The following is a 24,448-nucleotide window of genomic DNA, read 5'->3' as shown; positions in this document are numbered from 1 at the left end:
CATTTTTCACATTAATTTTAATAGTAATGAAAATAATGCAACCTCAGATTACAAATAATTTAAATCTTAAAATCTTTGTGATGTCTGTTGTCTGCTGCATCAACAATCTATATTATTACACACGCACACACATGCTTGCATGTTTGTATGAATCTTCAATTTTTAAATTATTTTGTATGACATATTAAAAATGTCATGACATATTAAAATTTCGTATGACATGTTAAAATATTACTTAGGAAGTTAATAATTAATGTTACTAAAAGCCTATGATATATTTCAGAATGATGATAAAGAAGTCAATGGTGTGAATGGATATGCAGAAGATGATGAAGGAAATCATGAATGTCATGACATAAGACATGAATCTCTGGTAAGAGTAATCCTTTTAAATATGTCTTGCCAAATTAAATAAAATGTTGTGATGAAATAAAATGTGTAATTAATAATGCAAGTGTAATATTTCATTAAAAAATTCATTTAAATACATTATATGTTACACTAAAAGTTTCACTATTCGGAAAGCTCAAGAAATGGAGAATGATGGTTGACGGTTCCAGATGGTTGAACATATAAAAAGTGCAGTCCATAGTAGAAAATCCAAATTTCATGACTAAAATTATAAAAACAATCATTTTATTTCTTATCCACTTGAATATCAAAAGCGTGCAAAATTTTGAGGGAAAAAAATTACATTTCAAACATAAAGGCCAACATATTTTCCTGTATAAACCTTAAACTTGCAAATGTAAAACATTTAATGTGATTATGAAATACGGTTGACTACGAAAGTTGGCAGAGATTCCACCAAACTTGCACCAGTCATTCTACCAGAAGTTTGAAAGAACTGATTGCACTTTCTTTAGTTAGATAACCAAGAGATACAAGTTACAGATGTAATTTATAAAAACCTGAAATAGCTTCCTACAGTTTCATTACCTTTGTTTATTCATTTTCAAATAAAAGCACTTATGTCTTTCAAATAAAGGTATTTTCAAATAAAATCATTCATTTTGAAATAAAGGCATTATCTAAAATTGTGCATTAACACATATTTATCTCAATGCCAGGATAGGCATATTTTTTATTTATTTATTTTATTTTTTTAATCTGAGGGGGAAACAATAAATAGCATTTAACTTCACAAAAACAATGCTGCTGATTAAGAATTAATCAGGTTTATATAAAACCAAGGCTAGAGCCCCTATGAGAGAGAATTGGTGCATTCTACTATTTTTAAGCTAAAGGTAAGTGACTCCTTCTCATCTCCAAAGTCTTTGAATCAGATACACTTTTCTACAACCTTTCATTGACCAAGCCTCTCAGTTAAAATATTACTTAGGAAGTTAATAATCTAATCTGTTATATAATGTTAATTTAAAATAAAAATAATTTTAAATTTGTTTAGAATATTGTTTGACCATTTTGAAAAAAACTAAATTTGCACTTTATGTATTTCAAAAAAGAAACTAGGATATTAAGCTCTAGCTACATTTATTCTTACTTCTAAACTGCACCTACCAGTCAACTTGCAGTGCATGTGCGGATCTAGTTGTAAACATTTAGCAAACCTCAAGGGTGCATATCTTTGTAAATTGTAAAAACTTAGCTTAATTCCTATTTTCTTATTACTTTTTTTTATACCACTAGCCACTTGCATGGCTAGCTGCCTAAAATAATAATTGGAAATTAAAAATTAAGCAGTGACTGCACGCTTAATCTATCTTTTACAAAGATTATGATAATTGGATTGTGATGTAATGCTTATCCATTATTAGCACTAAATCACACCTTTCGGCAACAGTTTTTGTTTGTTTTGAGTTTAGTCCTGTACATGCTTTATAATGGTTCTATTAGTCTCTTGTTTGCTTAATGTTTCGTTTATTTTATTTTATTTTATTTATTTATTTATTTTAAATTTTAAAATAGTCCAGTTACTTGAGCTTTATAGTTATTTTAAATGGTCTGCCCTTTCCTCTATATGAAAATATGCTCTTGAAATTCCAAAAAAGAATACCTACAGCTGGGGAAATTAAAATAAAATTTTCATGAATTTATGAGCATGAAAGGATTTCCAACTAAAAAAAAGGCAGCTATTATTTTTGTTCAATATGGTTTTATATATTTAGTTCATTCATTCAACTCAGTTATGAGAGTAACAATGGACTCTTCTGGAAAATGTGCCTCTACTGATCATGTTATATTGTGTACAGATAGAATATTGAATATTGTTTGATTAAATGTATTTTAGGCTCTCTGAAATTATAGACCTATGCAGCTACAATTGTTATTGAAAGTTGGGTGTGGGAAAATATCTCTTTCAGTCTAGTACTATTTATTTTTATTTAGTTGAAATACATACAAATAAAAGAAGTTTATGAACTAATTAAAGAACATACTGCATTTCTTTGAGGATATGCAGACTGACATTTACTTGCTGACATAATGTATTTATTTCTTTTTGCTTAAAGAACAGTAGTATAAGTCTGATGTTAGTGTAATATGTACAGGAATATTTAAAACTAGAGGAACATATTTCTAAAATGGGTAGAGCACACCTAGAAAGCTCAGAATCACATAGCAGTGCAGGGTCAGAAATGCAATCCTACTGAGATAGGGGGATATTATGGACTGTTGGCAGGAAAACCATCGACAGGCACCTGCAGAAGTGTTAGGATAAAAAATATGAATACATCGTGATGGCAGATTGACATTTAAACAACGTGAAATTAAATCATGACTTTCCTGATGATGAAGCACCCTCAAACTTCATAATGTGGTGTAAGGAATGGAATCTTGGATGTTTTAAAATGGCATTGTGGCTGTGGTGAAGGTTCAATGGATGTCCAGTAAATTTTGAAATGTCCAAGATTCTGTGCGGTGCCCACGTTACAAAATTTTGGCTAACTTCATTATCAGGAAAGGCACGACCTATTTTAAGCTTATAGTCTTTAAATGTCAATTTGGGATCATTATATGTTCATATTTTCTATCCTAATACCTTAGTGGGTGGCTGTCGATAGTTTTCCTGCTACAGCTCCTAACAACCCCCATTTCGTTAGGATTGCATTTCCGACCCTGTATTGGTATGGATTCTGAGTCGTCTGGGCATACCGTAGCCCTCCTAGAAGTTTGTTCCTCTAGTTTTGAATAACCCTGTGTAATATATCAAAGTGTCTGGAAACTACCAAACTTGAATCATAATTTATAGAACATTACAGATGAAAATCTTGTACATAAAGGAACAAAATGTGGCCATATTGTCAAATATTGCCGTAGATATTTTAGTGGATGAATTTTTGTCTTATGTTTTCTAAGTTGAAAATGAATTATTTAAAATTTTCATGAAAAACTTCATAAAATTGCTAAATTCATTTTCTGTAATGTTCATTATTCTTTTTTAAGAGATTTTTATTTGTTTGTGTGCATCATATAATTTTGGATTAATTTTTCTTACTGCATCTTTTTTGTTCTATACCAAGTTCAGCTTCATATTACCATGTGAAACATCAAAATATTCATACCTTAAAGTTGCAGTAAAATATATATTCAGTTGCATTAGTGATAGACTGAGATATCACTTGCTTTACTTAATAAAAATTTGAGTATCAGGGTCTAAAGTTTGCAGTTTAAATTATAAAATAGAAGAATAGATTAAAACAATTCTTTGATATTTAGACTTTTGAAATTAAGTTTTTATTCTGTATTATAATTTTTTGTGTTTGTTTTATACATATTTAAGTGTTTCTCGTGTGTTTTGTGTTTGGCTTTAGATGGTAAATTGTTAAAGATATTTTTAGATACTTGAAATGTCATCTAATTACTTTGGGATTAAAAATATAAATGTACTGATTGTTTTAAATTTAAAGTCAGTTCAAGATGAACATGATTTGCTTTTATTTTATCAGAACTCTGAAAATCCTATTGCATCTGCTGAAGGTCATCATCACAATGGTACATCACAGATAGGTGCGGCAGAAGTTCCAGGGGCTAGTGACATGTCTTCACTTGGTGCCATTTATCAAGGAGAATGGCCTATGCACAGAGGTCAGGAATTCTTGAATCTTTTTCTAAAAGTTATGGTATTTTGCAACATTATGTAAAAAATATTTACTCTTATCCTGTTTCCTGTCCTAAATATGAAAGTGGTGATGCAATAAATGAAAACAGTTAATAATTAATAACTCCCTCAAATTTGGCTTTTTAATCGTACCTTTCAGAACTTAAGTTATGCAGTGTGAAATAGAATGGTATTTGTCATGTTACATAATCGATAACTGTCAAACATTGCTTTAAGAAGTCTAAAATAAATTAAATTGATTGTGTGCTTGTATATATTCCATAATATATATATTCCATTGTATATATTCCATTGATGGTCTTTAATATTTGCCCCTGTTGTAGCACTTTGGATGAGTGGGCCAAGCTGTATTGGTGAGAAGGATCCATTAGATGGTTTTGGTGGTGATGACACTGAGAGTATAATGAGCTTCAGTTCCAGTACTGCAACTATGAGTTCTCGCAGACCACATACACACCAACTTGGTACAAAGGTAAAACTCGCAATCTTTCATCTCATTTGTAGTTTTATATTTTCTTTAAATAATTATTTGGTCAAGAAAAATTGCCAAACAGAAATTTAAATAAATCAAAATACTCTAAGTGACTTTCTAAGGGAAATTGGCTTGTAGGAATATTACACATGGGAAAACCATGAAAACGCCCTCCAGACAGCCCATTCATTGTAAACCGTTAGCGTCGAACACTGGATTGAACTATCAGTGTTCAGTCACTTTACTGCTTAGCTAGTGGTGGGCAAAATTTAGAAATGTAGGTCAAAAGAATTATTTTATTTCACTGTAATATTATGCCAATTATTTATTTCATTTAAATATCAAAAGTTTCCTTGAACTGATTTCCTCCTTTCCTGTTTCCCAGGTAAACATTCTGAAAATTAAGAGAGGGTCAAATAATTAATTTCTGAAGAACTTAGTAAATTTTAAAGTATGAGCTGTTTTTACTAGTTTTTCTACTGTGAAATATTTATATCTATGTGTATTTATATGTAAATAAATGTATACCATATAGTATTATGAAATATTGTTAAGACGAACTTCGCTCTTCAGATGGACTGGACTGCATTCTAAATTAACAATATAGTTTTTGTAATGTATAAAGTATATTATATTGTTTCAATATCGAAGGTGTTCTGCATGTGCTTCTAAGGTTGTATCATTAATATACTCATATTACTGTTATGATGATGAAGATACACTTCCGTAATGTGTATGTGGCTGATGAAAAAGACTTCATGTCTTTTTTCATGTATGAAAGTGCTTAGTTTTTCTATAAAATGACCATAAATTTAGGTTTGAATTTTGCCTTAATTAATATTCAAATTAATATACTTCCATTCCATATATGTGCATGTATTACCATTGGTAGTTTGAAGATGGAAAACATTTTGGTTTTACTGTACAAAATAAGAAATTTTTTCTCAATTGAATTCAAAATAATAATTTTCTTTTATTTCAAACATCAAGTATAACACAATTCTAATTTTGAATCACACATAACTTGCTATCATAGTTTTGGCTTTGAGTTCTCAAAAAAGAAACTTGAATATCATCTGTCTGGCAATCTGTATGATGTATCTTAAATAAATATATGCTCATGAATGAAAATCTAAAGCAACTTCAGATTTGATTTTGAAATGTTTATTTGATTAAATAACTTTTGCAAAGAAAATTAGCTTTAGTTTGCATTATGAATGTTACTGTAATTTCCTGTATATAATCTATTAATTCAAGAAAAAGTGTTAAAATTCACAGAAAGTCAAACACTTTTAAAGTTGTAACATTCTTTTATGTTAATTAACCAGTTATTTTATGTTTTGAATCTTTACTATCACTTCTCCCTTCCATTTTCATGCCAGAATGCAGATTTAATTCACAAGTATTTAAGCTGGGGTTTTTAGATTGTAAGACAGACCATATTCTGCCTCTTGAGGCCATGTTACTAAGACTGTGAGATAAGATTTGCAGTCTTCGACCTTGCATTATAATTGCCAATAATTGATATCCATGCCTGTCAGTTTTTAACACACACATTAAACTGATTTCAGTTCAGCTACTAGCTTAGTCGGATATAAATAATACACTTGACTTACTGTATTTAAGTTAATTACTCTATTTAAGCTGTATTGTAAACACAAGGTGGGGCTTCTTTTCTTATTTAGTTTTAAATCAAAGGTCTTTTACATCTTTTGCAAGTTTCAGTTGTTACTTAGAGATTATTCCCATAATGTCTACCAAGAGTTTGGATACTTTAGATGATTACAAAGAACACTAAACTCTAAAAAGCATGTTTAAATCTTGCATTGTGAATTCTACTTTTTAATAACTTTAACTACTTTTTAATGGTCCTTTTGTGTGTAGAAGGGATCAAATAGGTGCTGTCAAGTATCTCATGGGTGTGTGTCACTATATACAAATTTAGGTATTCACTGACAGTCAGATTGTAGAGACATTAGGTATTATTTTTGAAGCAGGCAAGATGAAAAATTAGCAACGCCTTCGCCAGGAATTGAACCACAGACCTCTGGAATACCGCCCCAGCTTGCAGACCTCCACACGACGAAGGCACGCTAGGAAGGCAGGAGAAATACCTTATATACTCCCCCCTTTTAAAAAGCGACTGGGGTTTTTAGGGGACCCACTTGCCAAATCCTGGGTGCGGAGGATCATCATCCAACACCCTTTTAGTTTGGGTGCCAGTGTAGTGACATTAGGTATTTTTTGAAGCAGGCAATATGAAAAATTAGCAATGCCTTTGGCAGGAATTGAACCACGGACCTCTGGAATACTGGCCCAGCATGCAGACCACCGCACCATGAAGACATGCTAGGAAGGTGGGAGAAACACCTTACAAGGTCTTCCAAATCTTGTGTGGACAGCGAATCACTATCTAGATCAGGAGCTTGTCTGCTGGAGCTGTGTAAAATATTCATAATAAAATCAGTTTTTTTTTTTTTTTTTTTTAAATAAGTGGCACAAAAGATTCAAGATGGTTATCAAACTTTAAAGATTATTTTGTCAGAATGCTTTGAAAAGTGAAACTTGAGTCAGATTCTCCCAAAATGCACAGAGCTTTTTTTAACTCAAATCCTAAGTTGAATTGTTCTAAAATTTATAGTGAAAACTTTGTGCTTCTTCTTACATATATAATTTAAATTATATCTTTTTGGTAGAATTTATTTCAGATGAAAATGTAAGGGATATTTTAAATATGTAGAGTATCCTGAAAGCTTCATTTTATTCATGGAATTTGTCAGTGTAAAATAGTAATATTTTAACCTGTTCATAACCTAAATGTTTTAACTACTTTGTCATGTAAACTATTCAAGAGATAGTTTTTTACTTCCCAAAAAAAGAGTTCATTAATTTGTTTTAATTCCTCTAAGAGTTAGACTTACACTTATCTAGTCTGTGAATAATACAATCCCTGAGCAGTAAGACCATTAAATATTTATAGTTTGACCCAAGTTCAAATTCTTTTCAACATGCTGACTGCATTGCATTTTTAATGCTTTTCTCCAAATTTAATGTGAATATGGGCCAATTTCCCTTCAGGGAAGAGGGGAACCTTCCAAGACATTGTTCTCCTTTGCATTCATTATCTGCCGTAATTCAATTAGTCCAGTTTGATCCCTCTGGGGCAAAAGGATTCTTTTGTGGGAGGTTTCTTAATTAAAAACTAAGGATGCCATTTGAAAGTTTTAACTTCTTTGTTGGGTTTATGAAAAAGGAAAAGGAAATTTTTGCAGTCTTGCACAAAATTTCTTCTATAATTGTATTTTGACTGTATAAAGCAAAGTGTGTGATATTTAAAGAGTTATTCATAAGATTTGTTGATGTAAGTTATCTTGATCATGTAATTAGTGTTCTTTGCTCTACAGTTTGTAACACTATAAATTTTATTTTACTTCTGTGAGTGTTAGCAAAGTATCATCTGATTTACTTTACTTAACTTTTCTAAAAATCATTTTTGACTTCTAAATCTGAAGCAAATTGCAGTTTAGGTGTTTCATCTTTATTATGAAATACATCACTTGTTAAAACTGGTGTGAGGCATATGGCAGTTACTAAAATCTCATTGCAGTTTTTTAGTAGCATTATAAGCCCAGCTTCTCATTTATACATGTAATTAATGAAATGTTTTGAACTTTTTCAGAATACTTTGCTAAACATAGATATTTAACATATACTGAGTTATCAATGCACAATCGTACCAGCATTAACTAACACAGTCAAGATGTTATATGTCTGAGCATGTTGTTGACAATCATTTTCTCTTAAATAATATCTTTTTTACCTATTCCCATATATTATCATTTTAGGTTGAAATGGTGTATTCCTTACTGTCCATGCTTGGTAGCTGTAACAAGGAGGACATGAGCCGAACACTTCTGGAAATGTCCAGTAATCAGGATAGCTGTATTGCCATGAGGCAGTCAGGTAGCAATAAAATTTATGGCAATTTTTATTCTGAAACTTCTGCTTTACTCCTTTTGTATATGCAAATTATTTTGCTTTTGTAGGTTGTCTGCCACTTCTCATACAACTTCTTCATGGAAGTGAACGGGATCAGGTAACATCAGACCAGAGAAGTTCTGAGAATGTTAAATGGGCAGTGAGAGAGGCACGGCAAAGAGCTAGTCAGGCATTGCATAATATTGTGCATGCTCATCCAGATGATCGTAGAGGAAGGAGAGAAGCCAGAGTATTACGCCTTTTAGAACAGATAAGAGATTATTCTGATTTCTTAAGAGACTTAGATTCCAGTAATGTGGATTTCTCTCACAATGGTAATTGTGTTAAGAGTTTTGTTCCTACTATGATGTGTTATTTAGAAAATACTCTTCTTCTCTTAAATATTGAGAAAATACAGAGGTGCTTTGCTTGATTAATGTCACAACAAATGTTGGTACTTCTCCGTTTCACCGGCACAAATCTCGCCAAGCAGAGTTTGTTGGTGACAATATACAGTATACACATAAAAAATGTTAACAAATGTTAATTCTAAGAATTTTTTATTTTGAAGGCATAGACATTTTAATATGGTTTAAAAATTTGTAAAATGCTAATAAATAAAGCAATAAATTTGTAAAAAGACATTAATTTAAGAATTTACTATGCTTTCATGGTTCAACATCCTGATTCGCCAGTTTGTATCACATGACCCCAAGTAATCTCATCTCACGTAAACTATGCTACAAAAATTCTGTCAGTAATTATCTATGTTAATTTCAAGTTAAATCTTAATTTGGAATACAAGTTTAAATGCAAGAATTATTTCAATTCGTACAAATAGCTTACTCAGAAATTATATAAAACCACGTGCTTTTACTTCATTGGTGAATTCTCATTAAAATTGATGAATTTAACTCTTTATTTTGCTTTTTCTATATTTTCGAGTGAGCAGTGTGATTGGATTCTAATTAGCTTAATTACAGCGAATGGTCTTAGGACAAAATTTAACTATCTTGTAAAAATTCTATGTAATTGTATACAAGTATTGCAAGAAACAGTCAATCTGATAAGAAATTACAGTGGCTTGTTTTGAAAGTGAGGCGTAAAACGTTTCCAGCAAAGATATTCTGTTTGGCATCAGTTGTACCATTGTTGGCGACTTTATCGTTTGCGCCGGCAAAACGGAAAAATACCCAAATGTCTTGTATGATAGACGTGCACAAAAACCAAAAAATGTGCTGCTTAATGAATACTGCTCAAATAAAAACTGCATGCAAATATTTTAGCGCATTATCAAGGCAGTAAATATTGAATTAAATTTGTTTGCTTTTTCTTTGGGCAGCATGAAAACACTGAAAATAATCTGTTCATGAACAAAGATAATAAGCTAAGACTTTGAAGAATTGCAAGTCTCTTTGAATAGTAATGAGAGATAATCTGTCATGGAATTTGTCAGTGTAAAATAGTAATATTTTAACCTGTTCATAACCTAAATGTTTTAACTACTTTGTCATGTAAACTATTCAAGAGATAGTTTTTTACTTCCCAAAAAAAAAGAGTTCATTAATTTGTTTTAATTCCTCTAAGAGTTAGACTTACACTTATCTAGTCTGTGAATAATACAATCCCTGAGCAGTAAGACCATTAAATATCTGGGAAGAAGTTTTTCTAGTAGAAGAGCAGCACAAATTGTGCCTTTCTAATGCAACCGTTAAGTATCTTTGATGAAATGGGAACAAATCTAACATAAGCCAAGCAGTGACATCCCAGTCAAACTGAAGTGAACAGAGTGGCAAATATTTTCAACTATTTTTAAGATTGTCCTCGGAGGAGGAGTGGGTAGATAACTTTTTAAAATCAGAACTTTCCCCAAAGGGAAAGGAGGTTAAAGACACTACAGTGTTCCATTTCATAGCAAAAGCTAGAAATGTATCTCAACTAAAATGGCATGACTAAATGCAGTAGATTTGGCTTAATGGGCTTTGTATCTGGCCATATGAGGGGAAAAATAGATAAATGCCTAAACTTCCAACATTTATAACATTTGTAGGAATGTTAATGTGTATTTGCATGCAATTCTTGAAATTTTCTTACACTATTTCAATATTTTAAATAGAGATCAAGAACTGATTGAAATTGGACTTGTAATGAACCCAGCATAACAAAAAATTTTCAAAACAAATGCTCTTCTCAAACCAGTTGTGTTCATTATGTGAAGTACCATTGTTCTTTTTTCTGTAAATTTTGCAAAAAGTTACATTTCAAACTTTTTAACTTTTTGCAACAATATAAAAGTGTTATTAGTTCTAATTTGAAATTAGATTTTTTAAAAAATATTTATTAGGTTTTTTTTTTTTATTATTTATTTATTGATTTAAAATTTGCTTTAAACTTAATGATAATGAATATCCATCATATTCTTGCCTAAAACAGGTTAAATTGGAGTACACTAAACTCTGACACTTTTTTTGCATGAAAAACTTACAATACAATACATGTTAGCAGGGGTGATCAATCTTTTCAAAATCAAGAGCCCAATGAAAAAACATTGTTCGTAAAATGAACTCCATTAGTGAAGGGGGGAAGGAATCACATCGCAGGTGCATTTTGGGTGTAAAATTAGCCATCCCTGCTCTAAATTGTTTCTTTATATACCGCCCCTCAAAAAAGATATTGATTAATGCAGATCATATTTATTTAAAAACTGTTTAAATGATACTTTAAAAAAATCTTCAATTTTATTCTGTACATGAGTCATGAGCTTGGTGGTCTTTACAGATTTCAGCAATATTCAGACAACTAAATGATAAAGCCATTCTTTCTGCTTTTCTAAATTTCCCAGTCTCTTGCATTTCTTTGAATCTCCTTTATATATATATATATATTCTTTATTGTTAAGGCAATTGATATTTTAATTTCACCATTTTTCTCTCTTCTACATTGGCTTGAATTCTGCTAGTGGTAGCGGTAGCATTGTTATCACTGATATCAAAACCAGATTTCTTTATGATGAAATTATCCATCACCTGCAATAAAAAATATGTATAAAAATGTAAAATTAATTGTTATTATGAAGGGTTTATGTAAATTTATTTAGCTCAAAAATTGAAATGATACAATTACTGAAAATTGGCAGAGTAAATCACATCGATTTCTTAGATTTAAAATGCAAATTGCTCAGGCATACCTAAGTGTAACACTGTAAAATTGAAAGTGAGCTGTCTTACCAGCAAAGAAAAGATTTCTGTTTGCTTAGTAGAAGCGCACAGCACTGTTTTTGCTTAGTAGAAGCACACAACACTGTTAACATAAAACTCAGAATCGGTTCTTGCCAATTTAATCCTTTTGTACACTCCATTTCCTATTCAAGCCCTTTTTCTTTTGTTTCATGTTTCCATATATCCAATGATGATTGCTTACAATCTTCCTTCTTGGATGACAGCAAATAGACTCTTTCTTAGATGATTATTGTGATATAACTTGCTTGATTTTTCTGTGCTTTTATTAAGTCAAATATTTGATGTCATTTATCATAGCAGTTTAGTTATTTGATGTCTATTAAGTTTGTCCCATCTATAACTAAAATCTTTAACTGTCATTTGCATTTGTTGATTACAGTAGCATATGAAAATTATTCTATAGTGTATCTCTAGAGACCACAGATTGAGAACCACTGCATTATATTATCCAAATAGCCAGCACTAATTATAAATAAAACTTATGTATTGAAAAATTCTTTTAGTATTGCACCTTTAGCAAAAACGCAATGCATAACATTTTAAGAATAAAAACCTTTTGTAACTTAGTATTGATAACAGTTTTCAGGTTTGCTAAACTTCTTTGCAGTTTTACCAAATGCATAGCTCAAGTATATTTTTACATTAAGATATCTGATGCACAGATTTGAATTACTTAATTTTTTATAACTTTTGAATGAACATTTGTTAGAATGCACATACATGCACTTGCTTTGTCTGTACTGTAGTGCTTAGAAGCACTGGGAGATACCCTCTTTTACATCTGTTGTAGACAGGCCATTTCACCATTTTTAGTAACTTGTTCAAAATGTTGACTATTTTAGAGATGTTTGATAAGAGAGAACACTGGGGAAAAGGGAAGATGTTTGGCAAATGGGTCATTATGGCATGACAGGAATCTATATCTGACTTAAAAAAAAAAAAAAAAAAAAAAAAAACCAAGCTTCTTTGCTGAAAATATGACATGGTATCAAATAGCAAAAACCTTTTTAGTCTCTTTGCTCTAAAGCACAAATTAATCTATTCTGGATGATTTCACTTCATAAATTGCTTTTGCTAATGGCATCTGACAGTTAAATTCAAATACTGTAAGTTTCGCATACACAAAACCACTTTTCCATTAATTTTTTAACCCAGAAATACCCTTTAATATCTTCAAATCAAAATCCCTCCCTTTTGTTAGTATTTTTTGTAAAAAAAACCTGTAACAAAAGGAAAAAAAATAGTCAAGCAGTTAAAATTTATTCTATGTACTATTATTAATTTTATTTTATTGATTTCCTAGAAAATTTGGATCTTCATCCTGGACCTGCAATAGCAGCTCTTATGAAACTGTCATTTGACGAAGAACACAGACATGCTATGTGCCAACTAGGTATACATTTCTTATTTCTTGTGCCTAAAATAGTTCATTTAAAATTCGTAAAGGTATTGTAAAATTCGATGAAATCTCTTATGATGACTTTTGAAGGTGATCATTGTTTCTGAAAACATTAATAAACATCAGTACAGTAAACCCTTCCAAATGTGGGTTTATGGAACGTGATTTTGTGTATACACATTATCTTAATTGTATCTATTTAATTTGTCCAACACAAAAATTTCGATAGTATATGGTACGCCATAGACCTGTTATATACTAGGCCGAGCATCATCATTCAAAACCGGGTGAAAAAGCGGCACAGGAATGAGCTGCAGGAGTTTGGGCATGAAATGGAACTGAACCCAGACTTTGGCGTAATATCGCCACGGCTGGCGATTTTTTCCCTTCTTTTCTCTCAGTTCGAAATGCGAACTTAGAAAGATGTCATTTCGCAGAAGCTGCTGTTGAATTTGCAGAAGAGGTTAGATCAATAAATAAAAAATTAGCCAAAATTAATAATTTTCCTAAAATTGGACACTTTATTTTAAAATTTAGCAAGATAATTTTCATGCTGTAGAATAACATTTTGTAATATAATGTCCATCGGCGTCTACAAAATTAAAAATAAAATTAAAAAAAAAAAAAAAAACTGGAGAGAATAAACTAAATTAATAATAATCTGAAATTAAAAATACAAAAATTTCAGTGATAGATTCAAATGCAGAATGATTCTTGATGAATGTTTTTTAGAAGGTAAAATTTAAATAATGTTCATTAATTTTAAAAAGAAAACTATTAAAGTTTTGAAATTTAACTGCTATATAATGACTATTTTATTAATAATTAAAAAATTCTTAATATTAAAATAAATGCCGGAAACATGATATAAGAAAGAAAATATGTGATTGAAAGTAAACATATTTGTTATATTTGGATGCAAGAAAAGGGGATAAAATAAGGTCATTCATGTCAAAAAAAAAATCTTAATTTTATGCAGTTCTTACACAGTGTATTACATCGACATTACCAACTGTTAAATACAGTCAAAAGTCGTTAATCCGGACTCGTAGGGACTTCGGCTATTCCGGATTATCGATTTTTCCGGATTATAGATCATCAGTTTAAATCTGGTAACATGGCATGCAGAAATTATAAAATTAAAAATATGAAACCGTAATTTATGAAATAAAGAACAATTATGATCTAAAGGGTATCAAAATTTACAAAAAAAAAACCTTAATATTTATTTGTTTACTTTATTAAACATTTCTTTCAATGTAAGTTGTTTAAGTTGCTTCGTTTTCTGTGATAATACTTTCTCTTTAATTCTATAAACAGACATAATTTCTTGTTCGATTACAAAGTTCCGCTGTTCAAGTCCCGTAATTGCTGTGCCGAGAATACCGACTTACTTGTCAATCGAAATGTTTTCGTTTTCAATAACCTCTGGGTCACTTTCTTCACTATCGGAAGCGAATTATAATCACGAGGAACTTGATTTAAATCATATCAAAGACAGAGTACATCGAGATAAAATACTACACATAGTAAGGAATTATAAGCCAAATAAAATAAAAACATCTGCCCTGAAGATAAGGATAGTGCTGACAGATCAACTTCCAATCCTGGCGTGAAATTGATAAACAGATTTCGGATTTCAAAACATACTTTCGCTTTGTAGATACAAATTACATATTAGTAAATATATATTGGAAATTCTATTTGACATAATCGAAAGTTCAAGCTTACTTTTATGAAATTGCTCTAACAGTCTACAAAAAATAATAAGCCGGATCCAATTCGAAGATTAAGGAACAACGCAATCTGCAACATTAACTGAATTAGATAATTTTAGCTCAGCTTATATCTCCGTTACACATTAAATGCGCATGCGCACAAACATATTAGCAGCCGTAAAGGTCTTACATGCTCTCGTAAACGCCTGTGCGCATGCGCACAAACATATTAGCAGCCGTAAAGGTCTTACGCGCTCTCGTAAACGCCTGTGCGCATGCGTGAATGCGACGCATGCGCAGAAAGTTTGTAGCTTTGAGGTCCGGATTATGGGTGTCCGAATTAACGACTTTTGACTGTACATACATTACTACAGCATAAGCAAATACATACAAAGAATATATAAACAAACGCATTTAAAGCAAAGTCTGGTGGCGTATCAAAAATGTCGCCAAAGCAGAATACTAACTAAAATTATATATCATATTACTAAAATTTTAACATTTTTTTCAGAACACAGTTATTAAAAACACACATATATATTAAGATACTTTTGTTTAAATGTTATTTCAAGTATGCATTTATTATATAAAATTAGAAAATCTATTTTTATTAGAAAACAGTAAGTAGGTTGAATTAAAAAAAAACCTCTACATTTTATAAAAAATAGGTTTTAAAACAGTAGAAAAAGCTCACCTGTGAAATGTTACTCCTCCACCTTTCACATATCTGGAATTACATCCATATGCGGAGCACGAAAGTACCATTTTTGAAGTCCGAAATAATGTGTGTATTTGCAAAACACTTGCTTCTCACAAATTCTCCATAGAACTATAGTGATAAGGAAGATCCGTGGGAAATACAATCTGGGAACTGTTCCATATGTCCCTGAGTGGGAACAGGTTCCCATTCCTGTTCCCACTCAGGTTTGCCATTTCTCTCTCTAGTACATTACAGCTCTATGTGGTATGCTGCAGAGCATCAGCCACATTGTTATAGGTATCTTTAATGACTGCTTTGAGAATTTGTTTATTAAAGAAGTCAAACACTGCTTATAATAACAAAATGTGAACTTTAAAGTTCTCCTAATGCTCACTAATATTCCAGGATATGGAGCTGAAGCCTTCACAACATTGCATCCAAATGTAGAGGTTGTATCTTCTGCAGAACACCACTTCCTTAATCCAATCAATGGATAAAGGAATCATAAAAACATTCAAAGTCTGTTACATCAGACATGTTTATATTGCTGCAAATAAACAATAGACAAAGGAAAGCACGCTACACTAATGCCATTTTAGACATAATGTAAGATAAGACATTGCATAGAAATGATTAAACTCACTTGAGAACAAGTGTATTCATAAACTATGAATCCTTGTTGGCATCAGCTCCAGCAAAAAGTTGTTGACAGTTTTATAGGATATCCATCGATAGAAAATGAAGCTAAGGAAATTGGCCACATTGCAAAAAGCAATAGGCAGATAAGTGTTTTAAGATATAGAAAAAGGAGAAATCAAAGAATTAGTCGAGAATAATGATCATGAAATGACAAATGAGAATGTATGATTTTACAACACCAACAGAATGCAAAAGCAGCAGTAGTGAAGAAGATAAGGAACTTTTAAAGTGCAGGAAGTTAAGTTAAAAAGGGAACAGGAACTGTCTTGATTTTTTAATGGAGAGTGACTGTAATGAAGAAATAAGAGGATACTTTATGGCATTTATTTAAAAAATGGTGTGCAATCCTTACCACAAAACACTTGAGTTGCATCAGGCATTGTCCTGAGCAAAAATCACCAGCTGTTTTTGAAAAGTAATTTTATCATGTGCTTCTTATTCAGTAGCAATAGAAATCCTTTCAAATAACATTTGTCTCACTTTCCCCTTTCAGTTATGATAGTATTTATATTTGTTTAAATTAGCATACTTTCTTAATTGTAACTATACCTAAACCAGTTTTTCCATAAAAAGTTAATTTTGTAGAAAAGGATTTTGCTATATGTGCTGTATGTTAATGATGTAAACCCCACATTTGGCAAGGGTTTACTGTTTTGAGCATTACCTTTTGAAGTTTAATCTTCGTAGGAGGCTAAAATCATCTGGAATCTTTATTGCCCCCTTTTTTAGAAAAGGTTCATCTTATTATGAGGAACATTAGTGAATAAGTTACAAACTGCTGTGGGATAATCAGAAGTAACCACAAGTAGCATCTAAAGCTTCATCAGATAGTAATACAATCATATTTCATGTTGATTCAGTGAACAACACAACCAATCGTTGGGGTTGTGGTTATGCAGTGTGGAAATTGCTATAATACTGCAACTTTGGATTTTCAATTTTTCAAAAACAACCAGTTCTGCTAAACCCTAGTACAGTAAGACCCCGCTTAACGCTGTTTCGTTTAGCACTGTTTCGGTTTAGCGCTCTTTTATTTCAACCCGGGGATTTCCCGAAATTGCTCGCAGCGCTAGGTTTCCAAATAACATATCTGAAACAGTGTAATTGTGTTTCTTGTTTGGTGCAGTGCTGTATGGAAGCATTTTTATCATTTGAAGCATTTGTTGACATTATTGTAAGTATAAATTTATATAATACTATAATGATTACTACAGTGGCAAATATTATGATCTTTAGTTTTTATCATGGGTGATAATAAAAAACAAGAAAAGAAAGCAACCAGAAAAAGCATTTCACTGGAAACTAAAATGCAAGTAATCAGAAGATTAGATTCTGGTGAACATCAATCTCAAATTAGTGCTGCATTGAATTTGGCAACTTCAGCAATAAGGGCAATTCTTAAGAATAAAGAAAAAATACTGTCATCGGCAACTGCAACTACATCAAGCTCTGCAACTAGAATTACCCGTTTTAGAAATAACATTATAGAGTAAATGGAAAAACGACTGTCTATATGGATTGATGACAAAATTGAACGCAATATGCCATTAAACCAATCTATCATAACGGAAAAAGCTAGAAGAATTTTTAATTATATTCAGGCTGAGGCAAGTGGCATAAGTGAAACTTTCGTTGCTAGTCGAGGATGGTTTAATAGATTTAAACATCGAAATAATCTTCACAACATAAAGATTACAGGAGAAGCAGCAAGTGGTGATACGAACACGACGGCTGAATTCCCAGCGACATTAAAATCAATAATTGAACAAGGAAACTATCCTCCAGAATTGGTGTTTAATATTGATGAAACAGGCCTGTTTTGGAAAAGAATGCCAAAACGAACATTTGTATCCTATGAAAAGAAACAAGCATCAGGATTTGAAGCTGCAAAAGATCGCTTAACACTTCTACTGGGTGGTAACGCAAACGGAGATTTCAAATAAAAACCACTACTAGTTTACCACTCCAAAAACCCAAGATCAATGAAAGGCGTATCTAAATCAACTTTACCTGTAATTTGGGAGTCTAATAAAAAATCATGGATAACTATGAAAATTTTGGTTCACTGAACATTTCTGCCCGTCTGCTAAACGTTATTGCTAAATTAAAAAACTTGAACAAAGAACACTACTATTAATTGATAATGCTCCAAGCCACCCAACAAATTTATCAGACATAACAACATGCATTTCAGTCAAAGTGGTTTTCTTGCCACCTAACACAACTGCCTTAATCCATTCAATGGACCAAGGCGTTATATCCAATTTTAAGGTTTATTACTTGCGGTGAACATTTAAGCAGATGTTTGAAAAAACAGACGGAGAAGAGAAGTAAGCAATCAATAAGAGAATTTTGGAAAAACTACAATATCATGAATGCTGTAGAAAACATAAACCTTTCTTGGAATAAGACAACAGAAAGATCTTTGAAAGAAGTATTGAAGAATATTTGGCCAGATTTAAGTAAGAGTGAAGACATTGGAAACTCTGTCGATATGGATGAAATAGTGGAATTAGTGAAACAAACTGGTTTAGATGAGGCAAATGTGGAAGACGTCGAAGAAATAGTTCAAGAAACAGCAGCTAGTCTTTCTAATGATGAGCTCAAGGAATTAACTGAGCAAGAAGAAAACAAAAATATTGATCGTAGTAATTTCGAAGAAGAGAAAAAAGAACTTTCAATGGCATTTGTAAAAAGGAGTTTGACCACTATAACTGAAATTATGGACCTATTTCTTCAAAATGATCAAAATTTTGACAGGAGTTCAAAAGCAAGACAGGGTGTTATAGATGCTTTATCCACTTATCAACAACTTCTAACAGAATGCAAAAGGAAAATGCAAACTACATTAGATGCCTTCTTGACAAAAAGGCAGAAAATTGGAAACACAGAATAGACTGAATGATCTGACTGAGAATTTTATTTGTTTTTATAAGTATATTCGTTTATATTGTTTTTATTTTTGTAAGAAATAAATGTTTGGTTTTATTTTTATTAAAAAAACATTATTAAATTTAATACCTAACCAATTTTCTATCCATCTTCCCCTAACCCCATTATTTACATGTTAAGATAGCTTCGTTTAGCGCTGTTACTCTCTATTTTGATGGAACATATCCCCGCGTTAAGCGGGGTCTTACTGTATATAGTTTTATCATGATAAGGTCAGGATTTGTGTAGGAAACCCAAACCCTGTTATGGAATCCCATGTCCCAGCTTAGTTCCAAGGGATTTTTTTCATTGGTTTATTACCTTGAAAACTCATTTTGACAGTACATTTATTTTTATTTTTTTAACTATCTATCGATAAAAATAATCATTATACTCTTTTTTAACATTTATCATGGATGGTATTAACATTAAGCAAATCAACTGTATATGGTTACAGAAAGATATGTAAACACTTGGATGCAACAAATATTAAAACACTCATACACTGAACAAGATAAAAATCTCAATATTGGTGAAGGATATATGAAAAAAATAAAACACATTGCTGCTTAAATATTGCATGCAATGTAATTTTATATGGCCATTTGTAACCCATTTACTATGTATGTCGTAATTTGTAACCTATTTACTAGGTATGCTGTGATAGGATTAATGTATGTTTTAATAGGAACATGGAGTTTTTAATTCTTTGTTACAGTTGTTCAGTTACACATTCAATAATGTGTTGTTTGGTAGTCGACGTACAAAATATTTATAGTTGAGCTGCTTAAATGTGTATTTAATTTAATTATACAACATGTTAAAGCATTTTGAATGTATTTTTATGTTTATGTGCTTCCTTTTTGGCAAGTCTTGTGTCTATTAATTTTAATATCTTTCTTCTTTTAAGTCTGTTTAAATGACTGGAGAGATTACGTAATTTTTTTTAAAAAAGTATTTAATTTAAAGTAATTTAATATATTGAGTAGCATTGTTAAACTAGGCGTAGACCATAAGAAATGTACAAGATAAGAGTAATAGAGTAATAATTACTGGATATAAAATAACATTTATATGTCCATGTTAAAGCACCTGAGTAATTAATGTAAACGTCATATTTAATTGAGCCCTAAATATTTTGGTGTCTTTTGAAATAACATAAGAATGATTTCCTGGTAGCTTTGCATCTGGTATCTGTAAGAAAATTAATCTTCAGTTAAACTACAGCAAGCTAAAAAATCAAAGAAATAGTGCTAAAATTTTGAGTAATCTGTCATTCAAATTATTAGAATTTTTAACAAATCCCTCTCACAAAAACATCTAAAACTTTATTTAAATATGCAACTAAAATTTTCAATGCAAGTTGGATATTATATTACATACCTTAGAGATGAAAATTATTTTATTAAAATATGATCAAGTTTTATTAATTGTATATTTATATAAAAAATGTCTGTGTTAAGTGACAATTTTGTGAAATCATACAATTCTAATGGAAAATTCGATAGCATCTGTTCTCTTGAAAGCAGTAATAGAAGTTAAAAACTTTCTTTCTATTTGGTAGTAGTTATTTCTCAATAGTGAAAATATTGCATTAAAATATGAATAAAAATAATCTAGCAAAAATAAAAGCATCAAATAAAACTGTATAATCTCAAACAAATTAGTTTTTCATTAACCAAAATGAAAATATGGTTAAAATGAATTCCAGATTTTCAGTAATAGGGCATAAAATGGTAATTGATGATTTATGTGACCAATTATGGTGACCAACTTATTGGTGAGAGATAAAAAATTACTAACTATTACTAACCCTGTTAAAACATAACACTAGATTAAATTTTATATTTCAAATACACTAGATTTAACACTAGATAACACTAGATTAAATTTTATATTTTAAATACAATATATTCGAACTATCCAGAAAGCTCATTTCCAGATACATTAAAATTCTGAATAATCGAATGTATAAGAAATGGAATTCTCAACAGAAAAACTAAATGAATGAGGGGGGTGGATTGTGGTGTAAAGAGGAGTAACTAAAAGAGTAATTTGTAACTAAAAAAAAAAAAAAAAGAGTCATTTTATTTGTCCTCAACTGGAATATCAAACTTCTGCATTCAAATTATATGAAATTTTAAAAGAAAATAACACTTCAGACATAGATACCATAAGACATATTTGAGTATGAAAATCCATCAATCATGAAAACTGATTGAGATCTTACCAAACTTGCATCAGTCATTGCATTTAATTGTATATCTTGTAATTCTGAATTGATCAATGTTTAAAATATGGAAATGGCTCAGTTAGAAGCCAAGATATAGGCAGAAATTCTCCTTGCACCATTTTAAAATTTAGCCTGCAATAATATAAACCATTCTTATTAGTTTATAATTTAATGTTGTGCCTACTATGTTTACATTGGTTATAGAGAAACTATATACATTTTTAATTTTGGGGAATTTTGACTTCTTAAAAAAAACTGTCATTACATACTTTATTTTATCAGGAAATTGTGAATCAAAATTAAAATATCACATATGTAAGATTTTATTGCATGTCTACTATTTTTGATAAATATGCTTTATGAATATTTTAATCACAGGAGGTTTGCAAGCCATCGCAGAACTGATTCAAGCTGACCATGAAGTGCATGGAAATACCAGTGACCAGTTTTGTGTCACCGTTCGCCGCTATGCTGGAATGGCTCTTACTAATCTGACTTTCGGCGATGGAACAAATAAAGCTCTACTATGCTCCATGAAGCCCTTCATGCAAGCCTTAGTAGCACAGTTACATTCACCAAATGAGGACCTCCGGCAGGTAAAGAAGATTCAAGTTTTTATAAATATCTATCAGTTATAACAGTTAAAACATTTAGTAAGAAAAAATGGCAGATGCTACATTCAAGAAAATTTAAATTAAGGTGAATATGCTTGTGAAGAGAAAGTAATAGCATGGGTCCCTTACTTCCATGATGTGAAAGATATCATCAGAGTCTGGCCTGCAACTTAAAGACATTCATATTTAGGCTTATTCCTTTTTCTATTTGTTAATTTGTACTTTCAGGTTCAGAGTTCTCGTTCATCCCATACAAGTGGAATTCTGCAGATCTGATTTCTTTATATTTTTTATTGTTAAACTCTGATTTGCTTGAAATAACTAGTCTTATCCTTAAGCCTGCAACACAGATTTTCATCCCAGCTTCTGTTAAAAACTCAGAAGGCCAAATGGAATACAACAGTAATGGAAAATAGAATTTACTTTTAAAATCAATATCAAATACAGACTAAAATCAATCAACGTAAAACAACTTCCTCTTCCTGCAGGAATAACTGGCATTATAAAAATTCAAATTATTCTCAGTTACAATTATACACTTAAATTCTAGAACCTGGCTTGTTACATACTGCGGTAAATTAACTGCTAAACAGTTGCCAAATACAAAATCGCCAGATCATAGATTATCACTCATGCCAGCTTCAACACAGAAGAGTTTGCTTTAAACTGACAACTGATGCCAGTCCTGACTTCTGTAACTTAAAATTTTTATTCCATTTTAAACATCTCTGATTTGCATATTTTGGTGAAAGAAGATGAAGTGGAAAGAGTATAGAATAGATCTTAACATAAGCAAAAATGTGTTATTGTTAAATAAAACCTTACAAAATAAAATCAGAGTAGTCCTCGATTTCAATATTTAACACGTAAAGGATTACTTTCGCATGAAACCTAAAATATTACTGCTAAAAAATATGCTTTTTTTAAATATTTAAATATCCACTCATGTTTATTTAGTAATTTATTCCTAATTTATTATATCTGATTATGCTGTAGGATACATAGCAATTTAATATTTTAAATATTTTGGAAACAAAATTATCAACATGTTTCTGTCTGAGTTGTTACAAATTAGGAAAAAATATTATCGAAAAAAGTTTTATACAAAAATCATTTAGTCATTTTTGCTGAAGAGAAGACTTGCAGTAGAACGCTAATTATTTAATAAGCAGAATTGAATAGTGGTAGGATAACAGAAATATTTTGCTGCTGTTCTGCACACGTTGGGAGCACTTCATTTGGTTCTGCACACGATTTTATTTTCCAGTCACCACCATTATTCTTTCAGCAACCAAATTGAATACAAATATTTGAACTCATTGCCCTTTATCGATCCTTTTCAAAGTCTCAATTGTCTGATTACTAATAATATTGCTTTATTCTACTTTTCTTTGATACTTTGCAGAAGAAACATATGCTAGATTAAAACTTGAATAATTGTATGAATGGAACAGAATCAGGCAATCATATAAAAATGGTGATATGTTTCTTATACACCCGAATTATTATCATCTCAAAAATTTGTCTTATTTTCTGTGTTTCATATATATTTACATATGAACACAGAAAATAAGACAGAATTTTTAAGGTAATTTAATTTTATTTAGATTTTATCTATATATATGTAAGAATTTTTTTTATATATTTATCAAAAAGATTACCCTTTATCCTAGGAAAAATTATTTAGGGTATTAATATTGGTTTATTTTAATTGGTAATAAAATGTAAAAACTGGAAAGTTTTTTTTTTCCCCTAAAAAGCGTATTAAAGTTTTAAAAAAAATATTTATGGAAGAAACAAATAAAAACTATTAATCACCTTCTATTTAATGCTTCAAACAGAGCTTTTCAAGTGGTTAGTATTTAAAATATAAAACCCAGATGATTAATGTGTGCTGAACACACGTTTTATTCTTCCTGCCATTCATTATGTGATCCAAACTGCTCCTAATTAATTGTCCATAAATACAAATTACTATTTCTAAAAATCTGATAATGACAAGAGCTACCCTGATGTGCTTCTGCACGCTACAATAAGAACAAACCCATAATCAAACTAAATTGAAATGCAAAAATGATACAAAAAAAGAATTTACATAGAGGTGAAAACCTTCAAAAACTTTACATAAAAGATATGAAAGCCTTATTATTTTTAATAAAGTATGAAAATGCATGAAATATTGTTTTCCCTATTCTGTCAATTTGCACCTTATTTGAGCTTGACTTCTATCAAGATTTTAAGATGATATTGTGTCTTTTCTATATTTAGTGTATTGCATTATCACTTTCATCTGTTTTTAATAACTTGAGATCTGTGTGTTGAGATATTTGTAATCACATTCTTACTGGTTAAAAGGAAGTATAGCTTTGTGTCAAGTCCAATAC

General features: G+C 30.7%; 1 protein-coding gene across 2 annotated transcripts in view; it reads left to right on the top strand.

The window, feature by feature from the left end:
* The window catches only part of LOC118192660 (uncharacterized), a 229,533-nt gene that overhangs the window by 165,425 nt on the left and 39,660 nt on the right, over positions 1–24,448 (top strand). For both annotated transcript variants that reach the window (XM_035363663.2, XM_035363664.2), the window contains 7 exons: positions 284–373; positions 3,909–4,047; positions 4,405–4,553; positions 8,399–8,516; positions 8,600–8,866; positions 13,074–13,163; positions 21,829–22,046. In XM_035363663.2, coding sequence (XP_035219554.1) covers positions 284–373; positions 3,909–4,047; positions 4,405–4,553; positions 8,399–8,516; positions 8,600–8,866; positions 13,074–13,163; positions 21,829–22,046 — 1,071 coding nt within the window. The remainder of the gene's footprint in view (positions 1–283; positions 374–3,908; positions 4,048–4,404; positions 4,554–8,398; positions 8,517–8,599; positions 8,867–13,073; positions 13,164–21,828; positions 22,047–24,448) is intronic.

Source organism: Stegodyphus dumicola, chromosome 1, assembly GCF_044657685.1.
Source record: "Stegodyphus dumicola isolate Sdum_Otavi_A_Nest chromosome 1, ASM4465768v1".
Lineage (NCBI taxonomy): Eukaryota > Metazoa > Arthropoda > Arachnida > Araneae > Eresidae > Stegodyphus > Stegodyphus dumicola.
Note: the sequence above shows the minus strand (reverse complement) of the source record. Positions and strands in the feature narration are given on the sequence as shown.